This window comes from Polypterus senegalus, chromosome 12 (assembly GCF_016835505.1).
Source record: "Polypterus senegalus isolate Bchr_013 chromosome 12, ASM1683550v1, whole genome shotgun sequence".
Classification (NCBI taxonomy): domain Eukaryota; kingdom Metazoa; phylum Chordata; class Cladistia; order Polypteriformes; family Polypteridae; genus Polypterus; species Polypterus senegalus.
The window spans coordinates 130,697,223-130,724,783 of NC_053165.1; the positions used below are offsets into that span (position 1 = coordinate 130,697,223).

General features: G+C 37.6%; 1 protein-coding gene across 3 annotated transcripts in view; it reads right to left on the bottom strand.

Annotated features, from left to right (window-relative positions):
- tmem266 (transmembrane protein 266) overlaps positions 1–27,561 on the bottom strand; it is a 505,213-nt gene that overhangs the window by 424,078 nt on the left and 53,574 nt on the right. For 2 of the 3 annotated variants that reach the window (XM_039773428.1, XM_039773427.1), the window contains exon 2: positions 14,746–14,855. In XM_039773428.1, coding sequence (XP_039629362.1) covers positions 14,746–14,759 — 14 coding nt within the window. In that variant the 5' untranslated portion in view covers positions 14,760–14,855. Of the gene's footprint in view, positions 1–14,745; positions 14,856–15,171; positions 15,260–27,561 lie in introns of those variants that run through there. The other variant, XM_039773429.1, reaches the window with a different exon arrangement.

Consider the following 27,561-nt stretch of genomic DNA (forward strand, 5'->3'; position numbering starts at 1 on the left):
TATATATATATATATATATATATATATATATATATATATATATATATATATATATATATATATATATATATATATATATATATATATATATATATTGTGAGATGTGGCCGGCTTGTCATCCCAATGGTGCCCCGAAGACCAGCAGGGACTCATTGGACATGCAGTTTTTATACAAGACCCTGATGGATACCACAGGGGCCGCAAGAGGGAGCTGCAGGGAGGACCGAAGACTTCTTCGTGCCCTATAACCCAGAAGTGAGTCAGAGGAAGAGCGACGTGCTTCCGGGGTGAAAAGAAAGGACTTGTACCTGATCCGGAAGTGATTGAGAGTCATATGGACTGGGGATTGGAACGCTTCTTGGTCAGGGTATTTAAAAGGACTGTGGGAGCTCCCAGACGGCGAGCTGAGCTGGGTGGAAGGTTGGCAACGCGTCTGGGAGTGGAGGCTTGTTTATTATTGTTATTGGTGATTATTTAATGAGTATAGTGGAGGAGAGGGTGCTTTGTGCATTGTTGCATTTAAATAAAGTCACTTATTGGACTTTTACCTGGTGTCTGGAGTCGTGGACAGGGGTCAAGGGAGCGATAGCGCCCTCTATCTGTCACAATATATATATATATATATATGTACTGTATATCCATCCATCCATCTATTATTCACCGCTTATCTGAGATCAGTCCGCGGGGGCAGCAGCCAAAGCAGGGAAGCCCAGACCTCCCTCTCCCCGGCCATCTCCACCAGCTCCTCTGGGAGGACCCCGAGGCATTCCAAAGCCAGCCAGGAGATATAATCCCTCCAGTGTTTCCTGGGTCTGCCCCATGGCCTTTTCCCAGTGAGGCATGCCTGGAACATCCCCCCACTGAGGCGTCCGGGGGCATCCTAACCAGAAGCCCAAACCACCTCAGCTGACTCCTATCAAGGCGGAGGAGCAGCGACTCTACTCCGAGTCCCTCCCGGATAACTAAACTCCTCACCCTATCTCTAAGGGAAAGTCCAGCCACCCTGCGTAGAAAACTCATTTCGGCCGCTTGTATCAGTGATCTTGCTCTTTCGGTCACTACCCAAAGATCGTGGCCAAAGGTGAGGGTAGGAACGTAGATCGACTGGTAAATCGACAGCCTCGCCTTTTGGCTCAGCTCACTCTTCACCACGACAAACTGTTGCAGATGCCGCACTGATCCATCTGTCAACCTCCCACTCCATTCTTCCCTCACTCGGGAACAAGACCCTGAGATACTTGAACTCCTCCACTTGAGGCAGTAATGTGTTCCCAAACCAGAGAGAGCATTCCACCCTTTTCAGGCTAAGAACCATGGCTTTGGATTTAGAGGTGCTGACTCTCATCCCCGCCGCGTCACACTCGGCTGTGAACCGCTCCAGTGAGTAGTTACAATAATAATTACAATCACCATAGCTCTTAAGCTATCCACTGTGCGCACATGTGTGACTATCTATTTATCAGATAGATAGATAGATAGATAGATAGATAGATAGATAGATAGATAGATAGATAGATAGATAGATAGATAGATAGATAGATAGACGTGCGCGCATAGTGGATAGCTTAAGAGCTATGGTGATTGGAATATTCTGCAGCTCCTGGGGTTAGCACAGTGTTCTAATGCCTTTTCTATTCCTCCCACTGCAGACTGGAAGATTAACGGCTGTTAAATCTGTAACGTCACTTCCAGTGCCCATCCGAATGGACCCACCACTTTCTGCCGTAAGAACATATGACCAGAAGTTCAGCCATTTTGAAATCAGTTCAATTTGGTACTTCTGTCTGAAAACACATTTTTTTGTCATGCCTACGACGAGTATGGTATTCGCGAGATACAAGTTTAATGAGAAGACACGAGGTATAAATGAGACTTTGAATCACTTTGCTGCGGAGTTAAAATTGCTGTAGCAAGAAACTTTGAAGTGCCAGGTCTTAGCTAACATTAAATAAAGTCGTGGACATCGCGAGATTGCACGAGCACAGCTGAGAAGCTTCGATGCATGTACTCCAAGCGGCTCGCGTCAACTGACTTTGCAGGACTGGAAAAGATTAAATTAAGTTCATACACACGCTACCGCTAAATATTCACAGGCAATTTCCACAACTTACTACCGGGAATGCCTGTTGAACATCTTACAGTTCCGATTTGGGTGGTGAACACTTCGATGAATGAAACCTGTTATCTTTACAACGGTTGACAAACACGGAATAAACTTGAACACAACATGTCCTCCAAATACGAACCTGATTGAAAGAAATAATGCTAATCAAATCCTTGATGACAGCAACACTCATAACGGTCACAAGACTATTACATTGACAATCATGTTACGTTATTTTTAAAATGTTTCCTTTTCTTAGCACAAGCACAGCTGAGAATCTTCGAGGCATGTACTCCATAACGCGTTAAAAAAATAACGCATTTAATCACACTTTGCATTCCAAGCAAAGGGTAAATTTTGTCAATGTATGATTTCCTGGTACATCGATTACATTGATGTACACATCAGAGCTACAAAAATGTAAGAGTCGGAAGAAAGCGCGTTGCTAGCACTGATCGGAGGCAAATTTCATTTCAAACGACTACCCGACGGAAGCCTTGATAAAAAACTTGAACACAACACGTCCTCCAAATACAAACTTGATTGAAAGAAATAATGCTAATCAAATCCTTGATGACAGCAACACTCATAACGGTCACAAGACTATTACATTGACAATCATGTTACGTTATTTTTAAAATGTTTCCTTTTCTTAGCACAAGCATAGCTGAGAAGCTTCGATGCATGTACTCCATAACGCGTTAAAAAAAATAACGCAATTAATCACACTTTGCAGTCCAAGCAAAGGGTAACTTTTGTCAATGCATGATTTCCTGGTACATCGATTACATTCATGCACACATCAGAGATACAAAAATGTAACAGTCGGAAGAAAGTGCGTTTCTAGGACTGATCGAAGGGAAATTTCATTTCAAAAGACTACCCAACGGAAGCCTTGATAAAAGCGTGGTTTTGTGCACACAGTCCAAATACGAACCTGATTGAAAGAAATAATAATAATGAAATCCTTGATGACAGCAACAGTCATAATTGTCACAAAACTATTACATTGACAATCATGTTACGTTATTTTTAAAATGTTTCCTTTTCTTAGCACAAGCACAGCTGAGAAGCTTTGATGCATGTACTCCATAATGCGATAAAAAAATAACGCATTTAATCACACTTTGCATTCCAAGCAGAGGGTAACTTTTGTCAATGAATGATTTCCTGGTACATCGATTACATTGATGCACACATCAGAGCTACAACAATGTAAGAGTCGGAAGAAGGTGCGTTGCTAGCACTGATCAGAGGCAAATTTCATTTCAAAAGACAACCCGATGAATGCCTTGATAAAAGCATGGTTTGGTGCAAACTGTGCAAAAATTAGTTTGCATACCACCGAGGCACTTCAACCTTACGGTTCCATCTAAATGCAAAACATGTTACAGCGAGCACAGAAACTGTGTATGCTGTTAGCACTAGCAGTACGGGTTCGAGTACCAACAAAAGGTGTCGGCAGCCCAAACCTCATGAAATGACTGGCTTCAGGACCAAAATTAGTAAGTCAACATAGGTCAAACTTACAAATTCTCTCGCAAAATACATTGCTTTGGACTGTAGACCACTAACAGTGGTGGAAGATAGGGAGTTAGAAAATGTGCTACAGTTAGCGTATTTCAAGTAAAATTCAACAGCTTTATGACATTGAAAAGCAAGCAAAATTAGATGCATTACAGAAAGCGGACTTTGTGGCTCTTACTGGGGATCATTGGACTTCCGTAACCGTTAGTAATTCTAATTACATCTAATTACAAAATGTTCAATGATCACACTGTTTTAGCCTAATGTACAATATAATTTTGGCTAAGGTTACTCACAGTTTAAAGGTGAGGCTGGTCAAATTACCTTTTATGTTTCTGCCATATTTTTAAGAAGAAAAACTGCACTTTAATGTTGAAATTTTTGTTATTATTATTTAAAGACAATACCATTCTGAAAATGTACTTAAAGTACTTAAAATACCACAGTCTCCCCAATTTTAGCCAGGGATCATATTTTTGTTTCTGTTTTGAAATGAAATGCAGTTTAAATGCATTTTTTTTTTTCAGAAATTAAAACAGCTTGAGTTTACAATATTCCTGTCCATGTCAATTATTTGATTCTGTCGCCCACTAAAACACTTTTAAATAAATATATATATATATATGTGTGTATATATATATATGTTTATGTATATATATATATATATATATATATATGTATATATATATATATATATATATATATATATATATATATATATATATATATATATATATATTATGAGGGGCGTTCAGGAAAAAAGATTGGTTTGTAAATATATACATTGGTTCAGATATTTATATCGGTTCAGATACATTGGTTTGAATATATACATTGGTTTTAATACATCCATTCAGATATATACATTGGTTTAGATACATTGGTTGAAAATATATAAATTGGTTTGCATAGATCCGTTCTGATATATATACATTGGTTGAGATACATCCGTTCAGATTTATACATTGGTTTGAATACATCCGTTCAAATATATACATTGGTTGAGATATATATATTGGTTGATATACATTGGTTTAAATATATATATTGGTTAAAATAGATTGGTTTAGATATATACATCGGTTCAGATACATCCGTTCTGATATATATATTGGTTCAGATAGATCGGTTCAGATATATACATTGGTTGGGATTTATGGGCAGGCACAACGCGTCACCCATGTTTAGCATCTCCCTTTTGCTTCATCATTGCTTCAACACTGTTGTAATTATTGTGAACATTTTATACAAGCAGCATACGCTTGTCTGTCGCGTTTTGTTTCGTAAGCCCTATTTGTTGGGGGTCCTCGATTTCAAAGCACTTTTTTTCCTTTCATTATTTAAAACACTCGCACATACCGCCTCTTCGCCTCGCTCCGTCCGCCCGCTCATTGTACCCGCCTCACTCGCTCCCTCTTGTCCCTCCCATGACAGATTCTTCTCAAAAGCAGAGTTACTAGAAAGCATTAATCGCAACCGCAGTACCTCCCATTTTTCACCTCATGAGACGCTGGTTTATCATTGGTGGAAAGCCGCCCGGTGATATCTGTTATTCCGTATTGGCAGCATTTCATTAAAGAGCGATCTGCTTCAGCAAGGAACTTAGTCCTGTTTGCTGAAAGAATGTTATGGAGGAAAACACTGGAGTTGCTCTCTTTCTTTAAATGTTGATCAGGGATCAAAATGACCAGAATATTCCCGCATCACAAATAACTGATGTTTAACTGATGTTTTTATAGTAAAACGAACAAAACCACACACACTCACAAACTCACAAATCATGGGTCGCGTACTACTAATTAAGCGTATCTGTCAAGGGCGATTATTTTTCACCCCATAAAACAGATTCTTCTCAAAAGCTGAATTACCAGGAAGCATTGATCGCAACCGCAGTACCTCCCATTTTTTTCACCTCAACAGACGCTGGTTTATCATTGACCGAAAGCCGCCCGGTGATTTCTGTTATTCCGTATTGGCAGCATTTCATTAAAGGCGATCTGGTTCAGCAAGGAACTTAGTCCTGTTAGCTGAAAGGATGTTATGGATGTAAACACTGGAATAGCACTGTTTCTTCTGAATGTTTATCAGTGATCAGGGACCAGATTGATCAGAATATTCCTGCTTCACAAATAACTGATGTCTATTTTTATTGTAAAACTGAGAAAACCAAACACACTCGCGTACACAACACAAATACTCAAACTCACACATCGTGGGTCGCACATACTGCTGATTAAGTGTATCTGTCACGGACGATCATTTTTTTTACCTAATAAAACTTTAGTTCGTCAAATTTAGAAAGCAGCGAGGTGATTTCTATTATTCCTTATTGGCAGCATTTAATTTAAAGATGATTCACGTCAACGAGGTGAAAGAGTCTCTTATTTTGACAGGGCGATCGTTTTAAGGCTTAAGCATTTTTGATTGACTTACAAAAGAAAATAGCTATTACTTACCCTCTTTGCTTCAAATTGGCTTTTTAAAAAAACTTTTTGATGTAATTTGTTTATGACAGTATAAAATAAAAAAGTAGTGCTCAAAATTATAATGCGCGTATCTAACAGGAAGAGGTGGTGGTAAGATTGCTGACTCGCAGTTAAATGATCACTGGTTTGTGTCCAGGGGGCTTCCTTTCTGTTATTTTATTTATTTACCTATTTATTTTACAAATTGCTTTGAGTAGTAAGAAAGGCGCTATAAAACGTAAGGAATTAATAACAATTAATTATTATTATTATTATTATTATTATTATTATTATTATTATTATTATACGTGTGAATGCATGATCAAATTCAGCCGCTGCGTAGTGGGGTAAGAATAGGGACAATACCACGAGTTCATTGAAATAATTACACAGCAAGGTGCACACGCAATGCAAACATAATGTGTATATTATTGAAGTAAAGGTTCATATAAATTAATTATATACAACTTTTTAACAAGTTGAGAGATGTCAACTGGTTAAAATGCACGAAATTATACATGATTGCTTTACAGTTCACACATAGTGTATGTATATTGTTAAAATAATGATATAAAATCCTATAAAATGGTATAGAATCTGCGTCGTAGACTTATTTTGTGTCAAATTTCTTCAAAGAAGTTTTTAATTAGTTTGCTTTAAAAAAATCTTACGGCAAACATGTGAACCGTAGAAAATCGCTGATCTTTATCAATTTGTTTTAATGCATGCTCCGTGCAAAATGCTGTCATATCTGTTAGTAAACATGCACGCACAGCGATGTCCTGATGTCTGCGTTCTAAGGCTGCAGGTAAATTAAACGCTATTGACGTTTTACCGGGGTGCTTTGTGATTGAGGGCGGACAGTAAACTTTGTTAAAATGATATCGAAAAATACCAGTCGTCAGTTGTGTTTTTTAGTCGTTTTGGCGTGTTTACTGTTCTGTTACCAAAAAATTCTTCAACGGGGATCATCAACAAAGAAACGTGGATAGTAAGATTTAGTAAAATATCAGTAATAATAATACATTGCTCGACGCCTAGTAACACTTTACAAAGACATTTAAAAGACAGCTCGTTAAAATAAATGTAGCAGTCCATTGTCACGCTATAAGTGACAGCTTGCTCTTAAACATTTACACAGGTGTTTTTTCCTGGGAATAAAAAAGGGGGAAAAATCCACGGGAAATGTTTTGTTTTTGAACTCAAATTTCACCTCAAGCCATGTGAGTCATTAAAACTATTGGAATGAAAACGCATGTCTCATCCACTGGTCGGTACGCTCATTTTCCATGGCTGCTGTAGAGCTGTAAAATGTGTGCCCTCTGACTGCTGATTATACAAAATGAACACGGATAGTTAAAAATATGTAAAATTGATTTTAAAAGGTTGTAGATATAGTTTTCTATATAATCTTCTCCACTATGTGTTTGCATCCTATTCCCTACAGGCAACACTCATTTCCATGGCTAGAGCAGATCCATGGGCTTGTGTGCACCCTGTCTGCTCTTTCAAAATGAACCCTGGATAACTAATATTGTCTGAAATCCATGGTAAAAGATTGTTGAAAGTCATCTATATCACTTTCAAGTCTACTGTGTCCCATTATCCTCTCCACTCAAAGGGACACTCACTTCTACAGCTGAGCTTTTGCGTCAGAGTTGTGAGCTTCAACTGTTGCTTGCAGAATGAACATTAGACAAATTTTATTGGATTGGCTGTTTTTCATTATATTAATATTAATTTATTTATTCATTCAGCCTCTGTTAAAAAGAAGCACATTTTCCCTTAGAGTACAAGTTCTATCTAATTATCTATCTATATGAAATACATGAGACTTGGAAAAATTCATATTATTTGTCAAATGAAGTACCAAATATCCACATTTGTAGGACAAGTCAATTAAAGAGTCCGACAAACAGCAACTGAGATATTAAAACATTTTATTGAATCTGTTCTGACAATTATAGTCTTTTAATTAAAATAATGATTATAATTATCAGAAAACGTAGCCATTTTAATGTCAGCATAAAACCAGGCCAGTAACATTTTTTTGAAATAATTTCAGCAGTTTTATAAATTCCAGAATGTACACCAATAGCACTGGCATGAACTTCCTTACAAGTATCCTTTGTCTCCTAAACTCAACAAATAACTTTCATATTCCTCCTGTTGCTCTGCTTGTCTTTTTTGACAATAGTAAAGGTCATCCTCTTTAAAAAATTATATTCACGCAGCAATTAAAAATATGGTTATAATGTAAAACACTTCAAACAAGCCTGTAAAATGTACATTTTCTTTGTTTAAGTTGACTTCTTCAATGGATCTAACACTTACAACATGGGGCACTACAACACACATACACAAATATCTTTTAGTATTGTTTTAATATAGCCTTGAAAATTGTTGGTATCTGTCCTCTATCCAAGCCACCCATTTACAAAAGAGATTTACAGGCTTGGGCCCAGGACAAAAAATGAGACGGAAAGAAATGCCAAACTAGTGCTTACCACACTGACGCTTGCTCATACTACTACAGTTTAAAAGTGCCACCCAACCTGATGCCAACTCTTTCAGATGGGTAGTGAAACCAAGAAAATGTATTAATGGACACAGGAAAAAGTTAAAAGACTTATTCTGACAGTGACCATGTTGGGGATTGTTGATCTGTGAAGTGGCAGTAAAAATAAAAAAAATTTAAAAACCTGATTACAAAATATATTAAGAAAACTCAAAAGGTTTGATTAATTTATGAAAACTCCATAGAATACTTTCTAATACATGTTTTTCCTTCAACAGTCATGCTAATGTCAGAATTTGTGTGTTTTATCACTTATACTTTGTGCACATATTGATGCTGTTTTATGGAAAACGCAAGCACACAGTAAATAATTATCAGCGGTTACAATTTAAATGTATATTTGCAGTATATACTGTACTGTATCCTGAAATGCCAAATTAGAAATGAGAAGATGATGAAAAGTTATATTTTGTTTAATATACTTTAAACAAACTGATCACAAAATGTCCTAATCAGTTTGACTTTGTTGGTACCCTAGAGTGGCACATATCCTGGAAGAAGTCCTATCAGGTTTATTTGGATTTAAAAAACCAAAATAATAATAATAATAATATATTACATTTATATAGCATTTTTCTGGCTACTCACAGCGATTTTCATAGACATACTTAAAAAAAGACAGTGTAAGCGCTTGATTTTTTTTTTTAATTAGTGGATGAGTAAGGACATAGTAAACAAAAAGTGATATAGAAGACTTCCTTCAATCTCTTTAAATAAACTATGGACAGTTTTGTAATTCCAGTGTTAATTTACAAGCAGAAGACGGGGGCACGCGTTTCTACAGCATAGACCAAGCTGTGGAAATAAGTGTCTCCTCTGCTAGAAGGGATTAAGAGACACACTCGATATGAAAACGTTATAAAAGACTGTCTAATAGACTTATTAAAGAAACTGTGCACAATTGTAACTGCCTGGTGTTCATTTTGTAATGGACCACAGCAGATAAGGAATGCCACAGGCTGCTAAAAGTTTTTTAAATACATTTGATGAGTTTTAATCTCCCATGAAAAACGGTGCAGAGAACTCCTATGTGTTTTATAGGATAATTGCACCTGCTGTGAAAATGAGAATCCTCTCCAATGTACAGGAGGTGAAAGGGTGGGTGTGATAGGAAATTTATTTATTTATTTATATAGAACTACTGTATATTTCATTCCAATAGTTTTGATTGGCTCACATGGCGGAGGTGAAATTTGAGTTCAACAACAAAACCTTTCCCGTGGATTTTTCCCCCCTTTTTTATTCCCAGGAAAAACCACCTGTGTAAATGTTTAAGAGCAAGCTGTCACTTATAGCATGACAATGGATTGCTACATTTATTTTAACGAGCTCATCATTTTACCAAAGTTTACTGTCCGCCCTCAATCACAGAGCACCCCAGTAAAATGTCAATAGCGTTTAATTTACCTGCAGCCTTAGAACGCAGACATCAGGACATCGCTGTGCGTGCATGTTTATTAACAGATATGACAGCATTTTGCACGGAGCATGCGTTAAAACAAATTGATTAAGATCAGCGATTTTCAACGGTTCACATGTTTGCCGTAAGATTTTTTTAAAGCAAACTAATTAAAAACTTCTTTGAAGAAATTTGACACAAAATAAGTCTACGACGCAGATTCTATACCATTTTATAGGAATTTTACATCATTATTTTAATAATATACATACACTATGTGTGGACTATAAAGCAATACATGTATAATTTCGTGCATTTTAACCAGTTGACATCTCTCAACTTGTTAAAAAGTTGAATATAATTAATTTATATGAACCTTTACTTCAATAATATACACATTATGTTTGCATTGCGTGTGCACCTTGCTGTGTAATTATTTCAATGAACTCGTGGTATTGTCCTTATTCATACCCCACTACGCAGCGGCTGAATTTGATCATGCATTCACACGTATAATAATAATAATAATAATAATAATAATAATAATAATAATTATTATTATTGTTATTAATTCCTTACATTTCTTACTACTCAAAGCAATTTGTAAAATAAATAAGTAAATAAATAAAATAACAGAAAGGAAGCCCCCCGGACACAAACCAGTGATCATTTAACTGCGAGTCAGCAATCTTACCACCACCTCTTCCTTATAGATACGCGCATTATAATTTTGAGCACTACGGGTAAGTAATAGCTATTTTCTTTTGTAAGTCAATCAAAAATGCTTAAGCCTAAAAAAAGATCGCCCTATCAAAATAAGAGACTCTTTCACCTTGTTGAAGTGAATCATCTTTAAATTAAATGCTGCCAATAAGGAATAATAGAAATCACCGCGCTGCTTTCTAACTTTGACGAACTAAAGTTTTATTGGGTGAAAAAAAAATGATCGTCCGTGACAGATACACTTAATCAGCAGTATGTGCGACCCACGATGTGTGAGTTTGAGTATTTGTGTTGTGTACGCGCGTGTTTGGTTTTCTCAGTTTTACAATAAAAACAGACCTCAGTTATTTGTGAAGCAGGAATATTCTGATCATTCTGGTCCCTGATCACTGATAAACATTCAGAAGAAACAGCGCTATTCCAGTGTTTTCCTCCATAACATCCTTTCAGCAAACAGGACTAAGTTCCTTGCTGAACCAGATCGCCCTTTAATGAAATGCTGCCAATACGGAATAACAGAAATCACCGGGCGGCTTTGGTCAATGATAAACCAGCGTCTGTTGAGGTGAAAACATGGGAGGTACTGCGGTTGCACTCAATGCTTCCTGGTAACTCAGCTTTTGAGAAGAATCTGTTTTATGGGGTGAAAAAATAATCGTCCTTGACAGATACGCTTAATCAGTAGTACGTGCGACCCACGATTTGTGAGTGTGAGTGTGTGTGTGAGCGTGGTGTGCTTGTGTGTGGTTTTGTTAGTTTTACTATAAAAATAGTTAAACATCAGTTATTTGTGATGCGGGAATATTCTGGTCATTTTGATCCCTGATGAACATTTAAAGAAACAGAGCAACTCCAGTGTTTTCCTTCATAAAATCCTTTCAGCAAACAGGACTAAGTTCCTTGCTGAAGCAGATCGCCCTTTAATGAAATGCTACCAATACGGAATAACAGATGTCACCAGGCGGCTTTCCACCAATGATAAACCAGCGTCTGAGGAGGTGAAAAAATGGGACGTACTGTGGTTGTGATTAATGCTTTCTAGTAACTCTGCTTTTGAGAAGAATCTGTCATGGGAGGGACAAGAGGGAGCGAGTGAGGCGGGGACAATGAGCGGGCGGACGGAGCGAGGCTAAGAGGCGGTATCTGCGCGAGTGTTTTAAATAATGAAAGGAAAAAAGTGCTTTGAAATCGAGGGCCCCAACAAATAGGGCTTACGAAACAAAACGCGACAGACAAGCGTATGCTGCTTGTATAAAATGTTCACAATAATTACAACAGTGTTGAAGCAATGATGAAGCAAAAGGGAGATGCTAAACATGGGTGACCGCGTTGTGCCTGCCCATAAATCCCAACCAATGTATATATCTGAACCGATCTATCTGAACCAATATATATATCAGAACGGATGTATCTGAACCGATGTATATATCTAAACCAATCTATTTTAACCAATATATATATTTAAACCAATGTATATCAACCAATATATATATCTCAACCAATGTATATATTTGAACGGATGTATTCAAACCGATGTATATATCTCAACCAATACATCCCAACCAATGTATATATTTGAACCGAAATATATATCTGAATGGATGTATTAAAACCAATGTATATATTCAAACCAATGTATCTGAACCGATATAAATATCTGAACCAATGTATATATTTACAAACCAATCTTTTTTTCCTGAACGGCCCCTCATAAAATATATATATATATATATATATATATATATATACTGCTCAAAAGAATTAAAGGAACACTTTTAATCAGAGTATAGCAAAAAGTCAATGAAACTTATGGGATAGTAATCTGGTCAGTTAAGTAGCAGAGGGGGTTGTTAATCAGTTTTAGCTGCTGTGGTGTTAATGAAATTAACAACAGGTGCACTAGAGGGGCTACAATGAGATGACCCCCAAAACAGGAATGGTTTAACAGGTGGAGGACACTGACATTTTTCCCTCCTCATCTTTTCTGACTGTTTCTTCACTAGTTTTGCAATTGGCTACAGTCAGTGTCACTACTGGTAGCATGAGGCGATACCTGGACCCTACAGAGGTTGCACAGGTAGTCCAACTTCTCCAGGATGGCACATCAATACGTGTCATTGCCAGAAGGTTTGCTGTGTCTCCCTGCACAGTCTCAAGGGCATGGAGGAGATTCTAGGAGACAAGCAGTTACTCTAGGAGAGCTGGACAGGGCCATAGAAGGTCCATAACCCATCAGCAGGACCAGTATCTGCTCCTTTGGGCAAGGAGGAACAGGATGAGCACTGCCAGAGCCCTACAAAATGACCTCCGGCAGGCCACTGGTGTGAATGTCTCTGACCAAACAACCAGAAAGACTTCATTAAGGGTGACCCAAGGGCCCCATGTCCTCTAATGGGCCCTGAGCTCACTGCCCAGCAGCATGCAGCTCGATTGGCATTCGCCATAGAATACCAGAATTGGCAGATGCACCACTGGTGCCCTGTGCTTTTTACAGATGAGAGCAGGTTCACCCTGAGCACGTGACAGAAGTGAAGGGGTCTGGAGAAGCCATGGAGAACATTATGCTGCCTGTAACATCATTCAGCATGAGCAGTTTGGTGGTGGGTTAATGATTGTCTGGGGAGGCATATCCATGGAGGGTCACACAGACCGCTACAGGCTTGACAAAGGCACCTTGGCTGCCATTAGGTATCAGGATAAAATCCTTGGACCCATTGTCAGACCCTATGCTGGTACAGTGGCTCCTGGTGCACGACACCTGGCCTCATGTGGTGAGAGTATGCAGGCAGTTCCTGGAGGATGAAGGAATTGATACCATTGACTGGCCACCACACTTTCCTGACCTAAATCCAATAGAACACCTCTGGGACATTATGTTTTGGTCCATCCAATGCCACCAGGTTGCACCTCAGACTGTCCAGGAGCTCAGTGATGCCCTGGTCCAGATCTGGGAGGAAATCCCCCACAACACCATCTGTCAGGCATGTATACAAGAACACAGGGGCCATACAAAGTGCTGCGTACAATTTTGAGTTGTTGCAATTAAATTTTGGCAAAATGGACTAGCCTGCCACATAATTTTTTCACTCTGATTTTTGTGGCGTCTTTGAATTCAGGGCTCTGTAGGTTGATCATTTTCATTTCCATCAAATGATGTGGCATCCTTTCGTTCCTAACACATTACCCAGTCTATATCAGTATAGATATCCAGGAGGATTTCTTTTTCCCATTGAGATCTGATGTGTTTTAAAAGTGTTCCTTTAATTTTTTTGAGCAGTTTATATATATGCCAGCAACACTCATGACAATGACAACTCAATTACATTGTCAATCATGTTACGTTATTATTGAAATGTTTCCTTTTCTTTTTCATTACTTGTTTAACACAATACTTCTCCACTGCGAAGCGTGGGTATTTTGCTAGTACATATATATATATATATGATTATTACTTTTGTATTTGTTTAATTTATCACCAATTGAGGGTCTGTGTGCAAGGAGGTTAGCATTCACAAGATGATTGCAGTTTGACTTTCCTGTTTTCTAGGGCATGTACCTAGCCAATATTAAGTTTTGTTTTTTTTTAGCTTGATTGTTACAAATTAAAAGAACCTGCTAATCTGGATTTACCTTCGATATACTGCAGTGACCTGACTTACAGGAAGCTATAATTTTTTTCATGTTAGCACTAACAAAAACCATACACAATTAAAGACAATTGCCATATTGCCCAATTTAACTTTTATGATACAAGGATAATTTGCTTTGCGTGTGTTTAGATACATCTTAAACTTGTAACCGACTGATTCCTATATTACCCAACAGTGTCCCTACCAAATATTTTCACAATTTAAAACAAGCCTTATTGTAATGTCCTTTCATATTGTTATCACATATTTGTGTACAGGGAAAAGAGGAAATGAAACTGAGAAATAGACATTATACTTACTGAGGATTGGTCATGATGAGAAATGTAAAGAGGGGTGTAACTCCAACAGTTTCCAACCTTGCTGTAGCCCTCAAATAGAATTTGTCCCAAAAAAATCACATGTAGTGAACCTAAGAAGATAAGCAGAGCAATGAATTACACATTTGGTAATGTACCGTTTCATAACAGAATCAAGAATGCTTTTGTTTAGAAACAGCATTATCAGACCCTCTTTAGGTGGTTATTTGGGAGCACATTCTTCTAATTTCAAACACATATAAGTCAATTCAGATAGATTCAGGGAAACGTATGGCCAGAGCCTATCCCAGGCAGTATGAGGTGCAAGGCAAGACCTAAACCTGGGCACAACGCCATCATATCACAGGGCACACTAACTCACACATCTTCACATACTCACAACAAGACAATTTAGAGCCTCCAACTAACCTCACATGTTCATCCTTGAGATGTGAGTGGAAACACATAGGCAGGAATGGTGGGGTCCAAATCCAGTAACCATGCTGCCTACCAAAATTAAAATATGATTATAAGCAGAGGGAGTTACTTAAATACTTAAGAATTAACCTCCAGACCTTGAATGGCTTTAAAAATTGATAAACAGTGTGGCCCTTATATGGGTTGGAGCCATGCACCATCAGAAGGCAGCATATCAAGGGATTCTGACATAAATATTTGAATACTAAGCAAATAAAGAATTGACAGAGAATCTAGGACAGGCATGTTATGATAAAGCAAAAAGCAATGATGATTGACTGTATAATGGATAACTTACATGGGGCACTAAAGAAAATTGTTCAAAGAAGGGAAGAATGGTATCAGTGGAGAAGGGAATTATATAAAGTTCAAGGGACAAAGATAATGACTGTACAGATAGTTGAAGAAAACATTCATATTGTGTGATCCACTACTAGAAGATTGGTTCAGAAAATAGAAGAGTGAATTGACCTCCACTAGTTCCAGTCTTATTCCTGTTTCAGCCAAGTTAGACTTTTTCACTTCCCGATAAGGAAAAACTGAAGGTATAAACATTGGGTGGCTGTATCTAAAGTATTGGTTCTCAAAATGTACTCTGCAGGTCACTTGTGTTTTGCAAGCTTGTTTTTCTTCTGAGAAAAAAGATGCATACATTTCTTAGTTGCATTAGCTTATTTTGTAAATTCTTAAAGTCTGTGCTCCCGAAGGAACTTTCATGATGTTAGGGTGGTGGAAACTATTCTAAAACAACCACCACGTTACGCTCCATCTGACATTCTTGTAAGGTGTAACACCTTTTACCTCAACTCCTTTTCCACCTTGCTCCTGTTTGTTTGCAGAAATCCTCATTCTTCTATCTCACTATCTTTCAAAACTATATTTAATTCCAGTTTGACCAAACACTATCGATGACAGTACTTTTTTTAATATTCATCTTCACATGTAAACCAGAGAGCTCACTTTTTGTGGGATATTTCTGGATCACTGGGAGAAATCCATGACTTTCAAATGCAAATATAGCAATGTTCAATTGTAATGTTTTTCACATTACTACAATGTTATAGAACAAATGTTACCACCGTGGGATTTTATGCAAATAGGGGGATAGTAGTGGTTAACCAATCTCTGCGTCTTTCACATTGTCAAAGTGGTCCATACTCCAAAATGTAAAAATGTAAAATTTGCCTAGTAAAGGTTTTGTTTTTTTTGGCTTCTAGCGATAGACATTGTTTCATAAGGTAAATATACAAAACTAAGAATATAATACAGTTCTAATATTCCAGTGAACCACTAGACTATGGAATAATTTTACATAGCACTCTTAGCTGAAGTTAGACTAAGAAAACTTATGCAAATTAACTGGGGTAATAAAGTAACATAAAATAGAAAACACACCTTTCACTGCCAGGCAAGATTCTAGACACATACATACATTTTTATGTTTTTCATAGAAATTTATACTTTTTTTTATCAAGAAACCATTAAATTGATTTTAAAATACAGCCAAGGCATTATTAGCATTTCCAAATTTTTGACTAATTTTTAATTTATTATTTACATTTGACTACAAAGCCCCAATTTCAGTAGCCATTCCTTTGGCGTCCTAATGGTAAACTCCCCTGGCTTATCCTTACTTAGTCATGTATAAAAGCTAATTGGTTATTAGAGAAACCTTGGTACTTGTATTAGCACAACTGAAACCTGTTATTCTGTTCACTTGAGTTGTAAGGTACTGGCATTCTTAAAGTTTAATTCTGGGTTCAAATATGATCAAAATAAAACAGCTCTCTATTAGGTTAGGTTTTTGTTTTTTCTTGTGCATAATGAAAGTTATTCCATGTGACATATTGCCAAGAAATAGGTTTCATACAAAGTTGTCTATTACTGGCATTTGGCATGTGATTAAGGAAGATGTCAATTAATATATAAGCACACATTTCTGTTTAAACTATCAAAAGATTTTTTCAATATTCTCAAAAGAGCAATATGAAAATAATTATCTGTTAAATGAATCAAAACTCAGAAATTTAAAGCAAAATCAGGCTAATAGAAAATATAACCAGTTGTCATTGGAGAAAAAAAGAAAAGCTGAAGAGAACAAAGTTTCTTAAAAAAAATCTTTAGGGACTGAGTGTCCTTTGGAATGAATAAAAGTCTGGCCGATGTAGGCTGAATGGCTGTCAGCTGCCCCCCAGGCCTTCCTTATTCATTGTACTTGTTCTAATATTCTTTGATACAGGAAAGGCTACATTCATGTGTATCTTTGAACTCAGTTCACCACAGACTAGTATTACACCAACTTTAAAAAGTTGTTGGATTGTCAGACATTGTTGTTAGCTTGTTTACTTACCACTTATCAAGCCATTTTGCATATTTGCAGTAATGCATCATTCCTCTCTGAAGATAGGAATGGTGTACCTGAAGAACTAATTACATTTATAGATGATCCCTTTTTATTTTGACATTTTTTAGCTTATTTTTTATTTTATGGACTTCTGTCACTTTTAAAACCCTGATATACCTCGAAATGGTGGGATTTATGTTTTCACGTTTAGCCATTAATTCAAATTATAGGTAGCTTTGTAATTTGTTTTTATCATTTATAAGAATACTATTAATCTTTTTCTAACACTTGTTGGTTTTGCATTATTTGACTACAGGCAGTTTGAAGTTTCACTGTATGACAGTAGATGTTGATGTAGAAACCCCTAACCTAATAAATTCATACAAGAAGTAACTTCTCTATGGGCCCATTCACACTTGAGTGTTGTGAATTTCCAGTGTTTTTTCAGTGTTTTTCAAGCTTTTTAATGACTTTTCAATTGTTTTTCAGGCTTTTTTGAGTTAGGTTAGTTTTGCCTTGAAGATGACAGCTATTTCTAAGCCCTCTCCTTCCCACTCATTTCTCTAACGAGTAAATGCACTCTCCACCCTACTCTGCTATTCACCTCCTCTTTCTCTTTCTTTCTTAAATTACTTTATAATGTGTAATTATCTTTCTTAATTATTGTTTCTTTTTTGTTATATTATATCTTTGTTTCTCTTTGTTGCAATATTCAGTTTGCTACAGCATCCTAATTGTGTTGCTTCAGCAAGCAAAATGGTGTCTTCCTTATAGGGTTATGCAGGGAAAATACGATTTACATCATTTCCATTTTGCAGGCTGTAAAGTGTTGTTGTGTTGTGAAGTGATTGTTGCATATCCAGAATGTGTTCTATGACTTTAGTGCTTTTAATCCTGGTGATCACAGTCCTGGGGCCTCATGTATAACGCCGTGCGTAGAACTCGCACTATAACATGGCGTAAGCACAAAAGCCGAAATGTGCTTACGCACAGAAAAATCCAGATGCAGGAATCTGTGCCAACTCCAACTTCCACGTTCTTTCGTTACATAAATCCCGATCAGCGTGAAAACTAACGCTCGTGCACGCGCATTTTGTAACACCCCAAATCCTCCCTGAATTACGCCTATTTGAATATGCAAATCAATATAAATCGCCCTTAAGCGCAGGCTTCTGTGAAAAGACAATGGGAAAAGCACGGGGAAAATATAAGAATTTCAGTGAATACCAAGTGGAGGCAAAGGAAAAACATACTATTTGTTCAAATAAACCGTGGTATAATCAACAAAATGAAGTTGATCGAGTGACATAGCGTGTTGGAGAAACTTAAAAGCTCACATTCACAAAATCGCACAGTGCCGGAAATAAAAAAGAAGTCACATATCAAAGTTGCCGCGAAAAGAAGAGTTGTAGCCCACTGTCTGAGTGTCATATGAAAGCTTATTAGGGTACAGAGAAAAAAAGGCACACAGTGGGGAAAAAGCACGAAATGTCAACTTCAATCTCGACATTTCCACTTTAATCACATAGTTTATTTTGTCATTTAGTAGAACATTATAAACTTCATCTTAAAATCGTTTAATTAACCAGTTTCTCAAAATTACATTGTAATTAAAGTCGCACGTTAAATGCTTTGTTTTGTATTTGATCTTCTACTCGTATGTGATCTATGTGTGTGAATCACTACTTGCTTCTTAAACTGGCTCTCTTCCTCCAACTGGACACAGAGTCCATTACATTCGTGATATTACAGCTCTCTGAATAACTAAAATACTGAGATGTATACGTGATGTCATTTTCATGATGATAGGAGCTAAAGCACATTATTAAACATGTGTTTCATGAGACTCGTGCTCATGACAAGCATTTATCTTTGTCGAAATTTGTCGCATGCGTTTTTAGCTGTGTTGTTATTTTCTTTCTGTTTTATATTCAATATATATTGGCGTGGCGCCCAAGAGTCCTTGCTTTTCTTTCCCCAAGTAACCGACGCCACACAATCAGCTCTGTAATAGACGTTAAGCCATCTGTAAGCTTAGCGCCGATTCTTCAAAACGTTTAAAGAACATTGAAATATCTTCGTAGTACATGTTTAATTATTCTATCCTTCACGACACTCCCAGTGAAGAATATAGATTATTTAAATGAAGTTAAAGTTTTATGTGTATAATTTAACAAATATATTTTGCTGCATTTCACCTTAAAAATGATATCGTCATCATATGTAAATACGCGCTTTATAAAGTGGCCCAGGTTGTGAGATATTATAACTGTAGTGCAAGTTTACAGTGGGGTGATTGTACTTATAAGTACAAACAGTTCTACAAGGAGGAATTGATTGAGTTCATTTAAAGTTCTTGGGATTAAACTGTTTCTGAACCGCGAGGTCCGTACAGGAAAGGCTTTAAAACATTTTGCAGTGGCTGAGACAGCGTGTCCTTAAAGCTGTATACTGATAATTCTCTTTCCGATCAGCTGCTGTTGTGATTCATACTCAGATACAGTGATATAAATACTCCGAGTCGTGCAGTGAGAGTAATATGGAAAAAGATGATCCGCTGTGGCAACTCCTAACGGGAGGAGCTGAAAGAAGAAGAAGAAGAAGAACGCTAAAGCAGTTATGGTATTTGGAATACTATAGCTGTTCCCTGGACCATTATATTGTTACGAGTTAATTACAATCAGATGCATTACACTAATAAACAATATGCGGTTAGTTTCTGTGTATTTATAAAGCCGCGTCCTGAAAATAATGAGTAATCACACAAGAACAGTACCATTGCTTTGACGCTGGGTGCCGCCAGTTTGCAAAACCGAGCGGAGAACTTGCGTACTACAAGACATGAGGTACCGTGGAAAAGTGCGTGGCTTTACGCCAAGTGTAGGTTTTATACATCGCGATTTGAACGTGGAAAAGTTCTTACGCAACATTTCTGTGCGTACGCACCGTTTATACATGAGGCCCCTGAAGATTAGGTGTCATCAGCATAATGAGCTCACATGTTGGGTTCACACTGTTCTGCAGCAAAGGGAGTTGAAAGAACAATTCTATGAAGAATTCAGGTAGCATCCCAAAAATTGTAGTATTACAGCAAATTAGTGCAGCACCATCCAGTTGTTGAGAAGTAGATTTAATCTGCCCAATTTAGGGTCACTGGGAGCCAACAGCACTGGTTGTAAGACAAAAAAACACACATGATGGCCTCTGTGCCGGTCATTTTCAAGAATCAAGTAGAAAAGAGTGTGCTGTGCACAAGTTGGTAAAAGAAACATATCAATAAAGTATCATTTTAGTTTTAATCCGTTTATTTGATAAAGATATTTTGAAATAGTGTGATTTGGGGTGTTTGCCTGGGAGCTCAGATTGGGAAAGAATGTTATTTACTTCATGAAGGACTAATCTATTTTCTTAATTGAGAAATGTCATTCACGCATTTTAAGTAAACTAAATATACTAATACTAATATGCTCCGTTCAGCATGTTCAATAATCCAGAAATGCATTGGCATTCAACTTTTGTTGAATTCTTGTTACTTGATTGCAAACTACGCATGTACCTTAATAGCTTTCATTAGAAGACCAAAGCACATGTTTGCATGACAACATCTGCATTTTTCTTCTAGTTTTGATGAGCTGCTTCATCTAGGAAGATAAATTGACTTCTTATAAAATCGCTTCCAAAGCGCTCATTTATTTTGTTTCATTAACATTTGTTGAGTGTTACCATTGATTTCAATGGAACAATCGTTTGAACGGAAACACTTAAAAACTGCTACGTGCAGGAGTTTTCTAAACCACTTGCTGATACAATGCTTAGGTTTAAATAGTGTCATTGAAAACAATGAGAAACAACTTCACAAGCTGTTTAGTAGCATTCTGGTCTAACGCAAAAATGTTACAAAAACACTTTGTCACAAATATGCCCTCATTGTGAGAAAAGGTGTTGAGACTAGAATGTGATGTGATTTGTTAAAAGTTTAGAAAGAAGACTCTTTTGCATTCTTTGCCTCTAATATCATTTGCATTGCATTGTAAATACTCCTGTTTCAAATATATGCTAAGATAGCCAAGCTATTTTCCTTTCTCAATGTTTAATACATTTCAGTGTTAAAAAATAATTGTTAACACACTGCTCTCCAGTTCTTGCTATGCTACATACTTTGTTAAGTGTGCCTGAAGATTATTGTGAAGGAAGGTCCAGAGATGACAGGAGCCAAAAGACATGGTCATGGAAAAGGAAAGAATAATACTGGATGAGCAAACAGAAACCAAACAGGCAAGATGGATGCAGAAGTCAAAATCAGAAAAGTAGTCAAAATAAAACAGTAGACCCTAATTCCAGGTCGCAGTTGGAATAAAGCTAACTGCTACGACATTTTTTAGAAGGTTGTTTTCTCCACCAAGGGATAAGGCCATGTGTGATCGCTGCCATATTTATATTGTCATACCTGATGATGTCATGATGGTGACGTGACAGGATAACAGAACAGTAATGGAAAATAGCTGTATACATTCAAATTTACATTTTTGGGATGTGGGTGGAACAAGACTGTCCATAAACACAGTCAGACCAACAGACAAAATGCACATAGATGGTCACTTGCCTAGGATTCCAAGCTAGGGAACACTGTGTCTAGGAACAGATGCTGACTGGGGACACCAAAATCTCAGTGGTGCCAAAACTATGTCACAGAAAAATGAAACACAATCAATTAATTTTATTAAAGCAATCAGTATGGTGGGTCCCAGTTTTTACTTTAAAATAACTTCTTAAACAAGAACAGAGGGACACAGATAGAAACTTGTTTTGAGCAGATTTTGCACAAATATTAAAAAGTTTTTCTTCACTGAGAGAACCATAGATGTGTGGAATAACTTGCCAAATAGAATAGGAGGCAGTAATACTTTAAGTACTTTTAAAATTGAACTTGATATTATTTTGAAACAATTAGGCAAATTGTATTGTCGACCTTTGTTAGGCTAATTGGTCCATACACATCAACATTTTTCTAATGTTTTATACACGAGGTTAGATTTAAGACTTTAGCTCCCAATCTTAATATAAAAAGAGAAATGGAATACTTTTTTGTTATGTATTTTCCAACAATCACTGCACACTGCGGAAATTCCTAAAATTTGGAAGATAACAAATATTAACCAATTTCATAAAACATTATCTGGTTGATCCAAGTAACTAAAAGCCAGTAAGCTCTACATGCAACATGTAGGGTTAATATTTGAAATATGTTATCAAAGGAGTACTCCACCCAAGAATTGATGTTTGATGACATATTTATTACACGCCTCGCATTGTGTATAGTGACAGCTGAGGAAAAAAATAATCTTGTGGTTTCATGGAGCTTGGAGATGACAACATTTCTGATGTAATGGCCACGAACACGGAAACAATATCAATACATTTATAAAAAATTACAAATTACTTGTAATGCATAATCCAAACATCATGTATCTAGTCATATACTCACAACATCTCAAACATATTTATTTGTATACCATGTATTTAATTTGTATATAATTCTATTCTATTAAGATAATCTCTTTCACAAATTGACAAATATAAAAACTACATTTCCATAAATAATCAAGTGCTTAATTACTATAATAGAATAATACAAAATCAAATAGTTTGTCTATGTAGTTATTACAGCATGAATTTGGCAAATCAAGCAAATTTGGGACTACAGTATAAGAGAATTAATGTTAACAAAAGATAGAAGCACCAGATGGTGGAGGAATGGAAGCCAAAAAATCCAGTTATCAATGTTCTTGGACAAAATAAAACCCTAGGCCTTCAATCTATTGGAACAAAAACCACCCTGATGATAATTCAACTTTCAACTTGAAAAAGTAATTGTAGATTTGATATGTTTGTGAGATTGCCATATGGTTTTGTAAGTTCTTTATTATTTTTCAACTTATTTTATTTTTACCATTGTGATTTTTCCAGTTGTGGAGTATAGCTTTGTGTGTTTTACTTACATCAGTTACTGTATGTAAATTATTCTCATTTTCATTACCCATTGGAAAATAATTATTATTGCTGCTAAGGAAAAGATCTGCAGCTAAATAAACACATATATATATATATATATATATATATATAGTGGTAGATAGGGGGCACTCTTGAACCCCTGTCCACGAATCCAAAAACCAGGTAAAAGTCCTCAAATTGACTTTATTGAATCTCCACAGTGCACAAAGCACCCTCTCCTCCACAATACTCATATAATACAAACACTAATCACAATAAACCAATTCTCCAGCTCCCAGACGCGTTGCCACCCTTCCACCCAGCTCAGCTCGCCGTCTGGGAGCTCCCACAGTCCTTTTATATCTCCTGACCAGGAAGTGTTCCTAATCCCCAGTCCATGTCACTCTCAATCACTTCCAGGCCAGGTACAAGTTCTTTTCTTCACCCCGCATAGGGGCGTAGGAAAAATATATCCATTATTCCTCCCTGCAGTGTCCCCTAGTGGCCCCCATGGCATCCAGCAGGGCTGTGCATAAAACCTCCATTGGCCATGATGCCCTGCTGGTCTTCTGGGGACCTCCATACTGCAAGGAATAAACGGCCGGCTATCCATCACGGCCAATACCCGCAGGCCGCAAGATGGAGCTCTCCTTGTACCATGGAGGTGCCCTGGATACCAGCAGGGAATAATGGACTTTGGAGTTTTCCCCTACAAACCTGCTAGATACCCCAGGGGCCAACAGAGGACGCTGCAGGGAGCCATAGGGAGTCATATGTGCTCTATAACCCAGAAGTGCATCATAGGCAGAGCGACAGCAGAAGTGACGTACTTCCGGGATCAAGAAAATAACTTTTTTATCTGACCCTGGGGATTGGAACACTTCCAGGTCAGGGACTTTAAAGGACTGTGACAGCTCCCAGATGGTGAGCTGAGCTGGGTGGAAGGGTGGCAACGTGTCTAAATGTTGGTGGAGAATGTATTGATTTGTGATTGGTAATTTAATGAGTATTGTGGATAGGAGGGTGCTTGGTGCACTGTTGTGTACTAATAAAGTCAATTATTATTTGGTGCCTGACGTTTGCTCTGAGGGTTCAACGGGTCAAGAGATCCCCAATCTGTCACTATATATATATATATATATATATATATATATATATATATATATATATATATATACTGTATATATATACACTAATAAAAGGCAAAGCCCTCACTGACTCACTCATCACTAATTCTCCAACTTCCCGTGTAGGTAGAAGGCTGAAATTTGGCACGCTCATTCCTTACAGCTTACTTACTAAAGTTGGGTAGGTTTCATTTCAAAATTCTATGCGTAAAGGTCATAACTGGAACGTATTTTCGTCCATATATACTGTAATAGAATGCAGCTCGATAGCCATGGGAGGCGGAGTTTCGTATTAAAATATTTAACCCATCACATTTCAGCCGTCATTTGTTGTCAGGCAGAGAGGCTTTCACAATCTGTTGTGGAGGCACTCTAACACAGAATAAATGTCGATTAACCTGTTGCTTCAAACAATCAGATTTTGAGTTGGTGTCAGTAGGGCCCTTTAGCAGGTGTACGGCAACGTCACCGTATTCAGACCCATTGATTGGATAGAAGCCGATATGAGGAACTCTACGAGGCCATTGGACGCACCGCAAACGCTCCGAGCGAAAGATTGTCGCGTGCTCTACGGCCAACTCCATGGCAGGATTCTGGACGATATTATTTGCTAGACACAGACCAGATTTCAAAACCATGAAAACCTGATGTTTGTCACGCTACTCGAGCCCCTGAAGTTTCGGGAATACAAGAAAAATTTCACGCATGCAGCCTTCTCCACTTTAACACAGGAGCCACGGATCGCTTTTTGATCCGTCTCGGCTAAAAACAGAACTGCCTGTAATGTATGCCATGGATGATTTTGCAGGAGAATCTCCCACTGATCTCCTTGACTTCCTTCATCAGAAAAATCTGAATGAGAGCATGGGGCAGCTGTTCACATTGGTATATTTGGCGGTGAGCATTCCTGTGTACACTGCTTCTGTCGAGTGGACATTTTCAGCCATAAAGCGAAATCAAACTTATGCCAGAAATACCATAGGGCGGGTTCGCCTTACAGCATTAGCTTCGATGGGGATAGAAAGTGAGGTTTTGATGGAACTGAAGCGCACGGATAATCCATACGACAGAGTAATTGAACTGTTTTTGAGTAAAGAGAGGACGATGGATTTTGTTTACAAATAACCCAAATTTTTGGTGAGTAAAATGTTGCGATTTTCCTAAATATTATTGCAAGTTTATTAGTTATTATTGATGTTTTTTATGTGTGTCGCGGCTGTGGCTGCAGTAGAAAGGTTTGCCTATAAAATAAAGGCATTTATTGTGGCTACAGGAGTATACACACACCTAAAGGATTATTAGGAACACCATACTAATACGGTGTTTGACCCCCTTTCGCCTTCAGAACTGCCTTAATTCTACGTGGCATTGATTCAACAAGGTGCTGAAAGCATTCTTTAGAAATGTTGGCCCATATTGATAGGATAGCATCTTGCAGTTGATGGAGATTTGTGGGATGCACATCCAGGGCACGAAGCTCCCGTTCCACCACATCCTAACTAAGGGGCCTAAAGTGTGCCAAGAAAACATCCCCCACACCATTACACCACCACCACCAGCCTGCACAGTGGTAACAAGGCATGATGGATCCATGTTCTCATTCTGTTTATGCCAAATTCTGACTCTACCATATGAATGTCTCAACAGAAATCGAGACTCATCAGACCAGGCAACATTTTTCCAGTCTTCAACTGTCCAATTTTGGTGAGCTTGTGCAAATTGTAGCCTCTTTTTCCTATTTGTAGTGGAGATGAGTGGTACCCGGTGGGGTCTTCTGCTGTTGTAGCCCATCCACCTCAAGGTTGTGCGTGTTGTGGCTTCACAAATGCTTTGCTGCATACCTCGGTTGTAACGAGTGGTTATTTCAGTCAAAGCTGCTCTTCTATCAGCTTGAATCAGTCGGCCCATTCTCCTCTGACCTCTAGCATCAACAAGGCATTTTCGCCCACAGGACTGCTGCATACTGGATGTTTTTCCCTTTTCACACCATTCTTTGTAAACCCTAGAAATGGTTGTGCGTGAAAATCCCAGTAACTGAGCAGATTGTGAAATACCAACAACCATGCCACGCTCAAAATTGCTTAAATCACCTTTCTTTCCCATTCTGACATTCAGTTTGGAGTTCAGGAGATTGTCTTGACCAGGACCACACCCCTAAATGCATTGAAGCAACTGCCATGTGATTGGTTGATTAGATAATGGCATTAATGAGAAATTGAACATATATATATACCCCGATCTACATACTGTGAAATAAACGAACCACACGCTGTGGTGCAACACGAGAGGCTTCGCCTCTAGCGCTGATGTCCGAGGTTCGATTCCCGAGAGGGGTTGCAGTGAGTGTGTACGCCTGATGAGCCCAGAATTAGGGCAAAACACGTGCCGCGTACTGTTTGCATTATTTGACGGTAAAACTATTTCAATATATTCAATATATATATATATATATATATCAGCACTTCCCCGATTCATTTTACCCTCGCACCCCCTTGGTTTGAGAAGAACTATGAAAGAATACTGTATGAGGTTAACGCAGAAAAACAGATCACCAATTGAAGCTTTATGAATAATGGATACTTTATTCGCCATCAATAATTGTTTTGGTAAAGCCATACTCAGTGTAATCCTCCTTCCATGTTCTAATTTTTTTGCGACTAGCCAAGATTAAATGAACAGTAAAAAAGTAAGAGCGAAGCGAGGGTGACTTATCCAGGCAGGCAGGCGACAGCTCAATAGCTCGAATTTGGATATAAGTACGTTCTATTTAGTTGACAGAAATATCTTTGGTAGGAATGTAAGTTGAATTTAGTCTTTAAATTTCTATGGTGAAGAAAAATTTATGCAATGATGACTAAATTTAACTTACATTCCTACCAA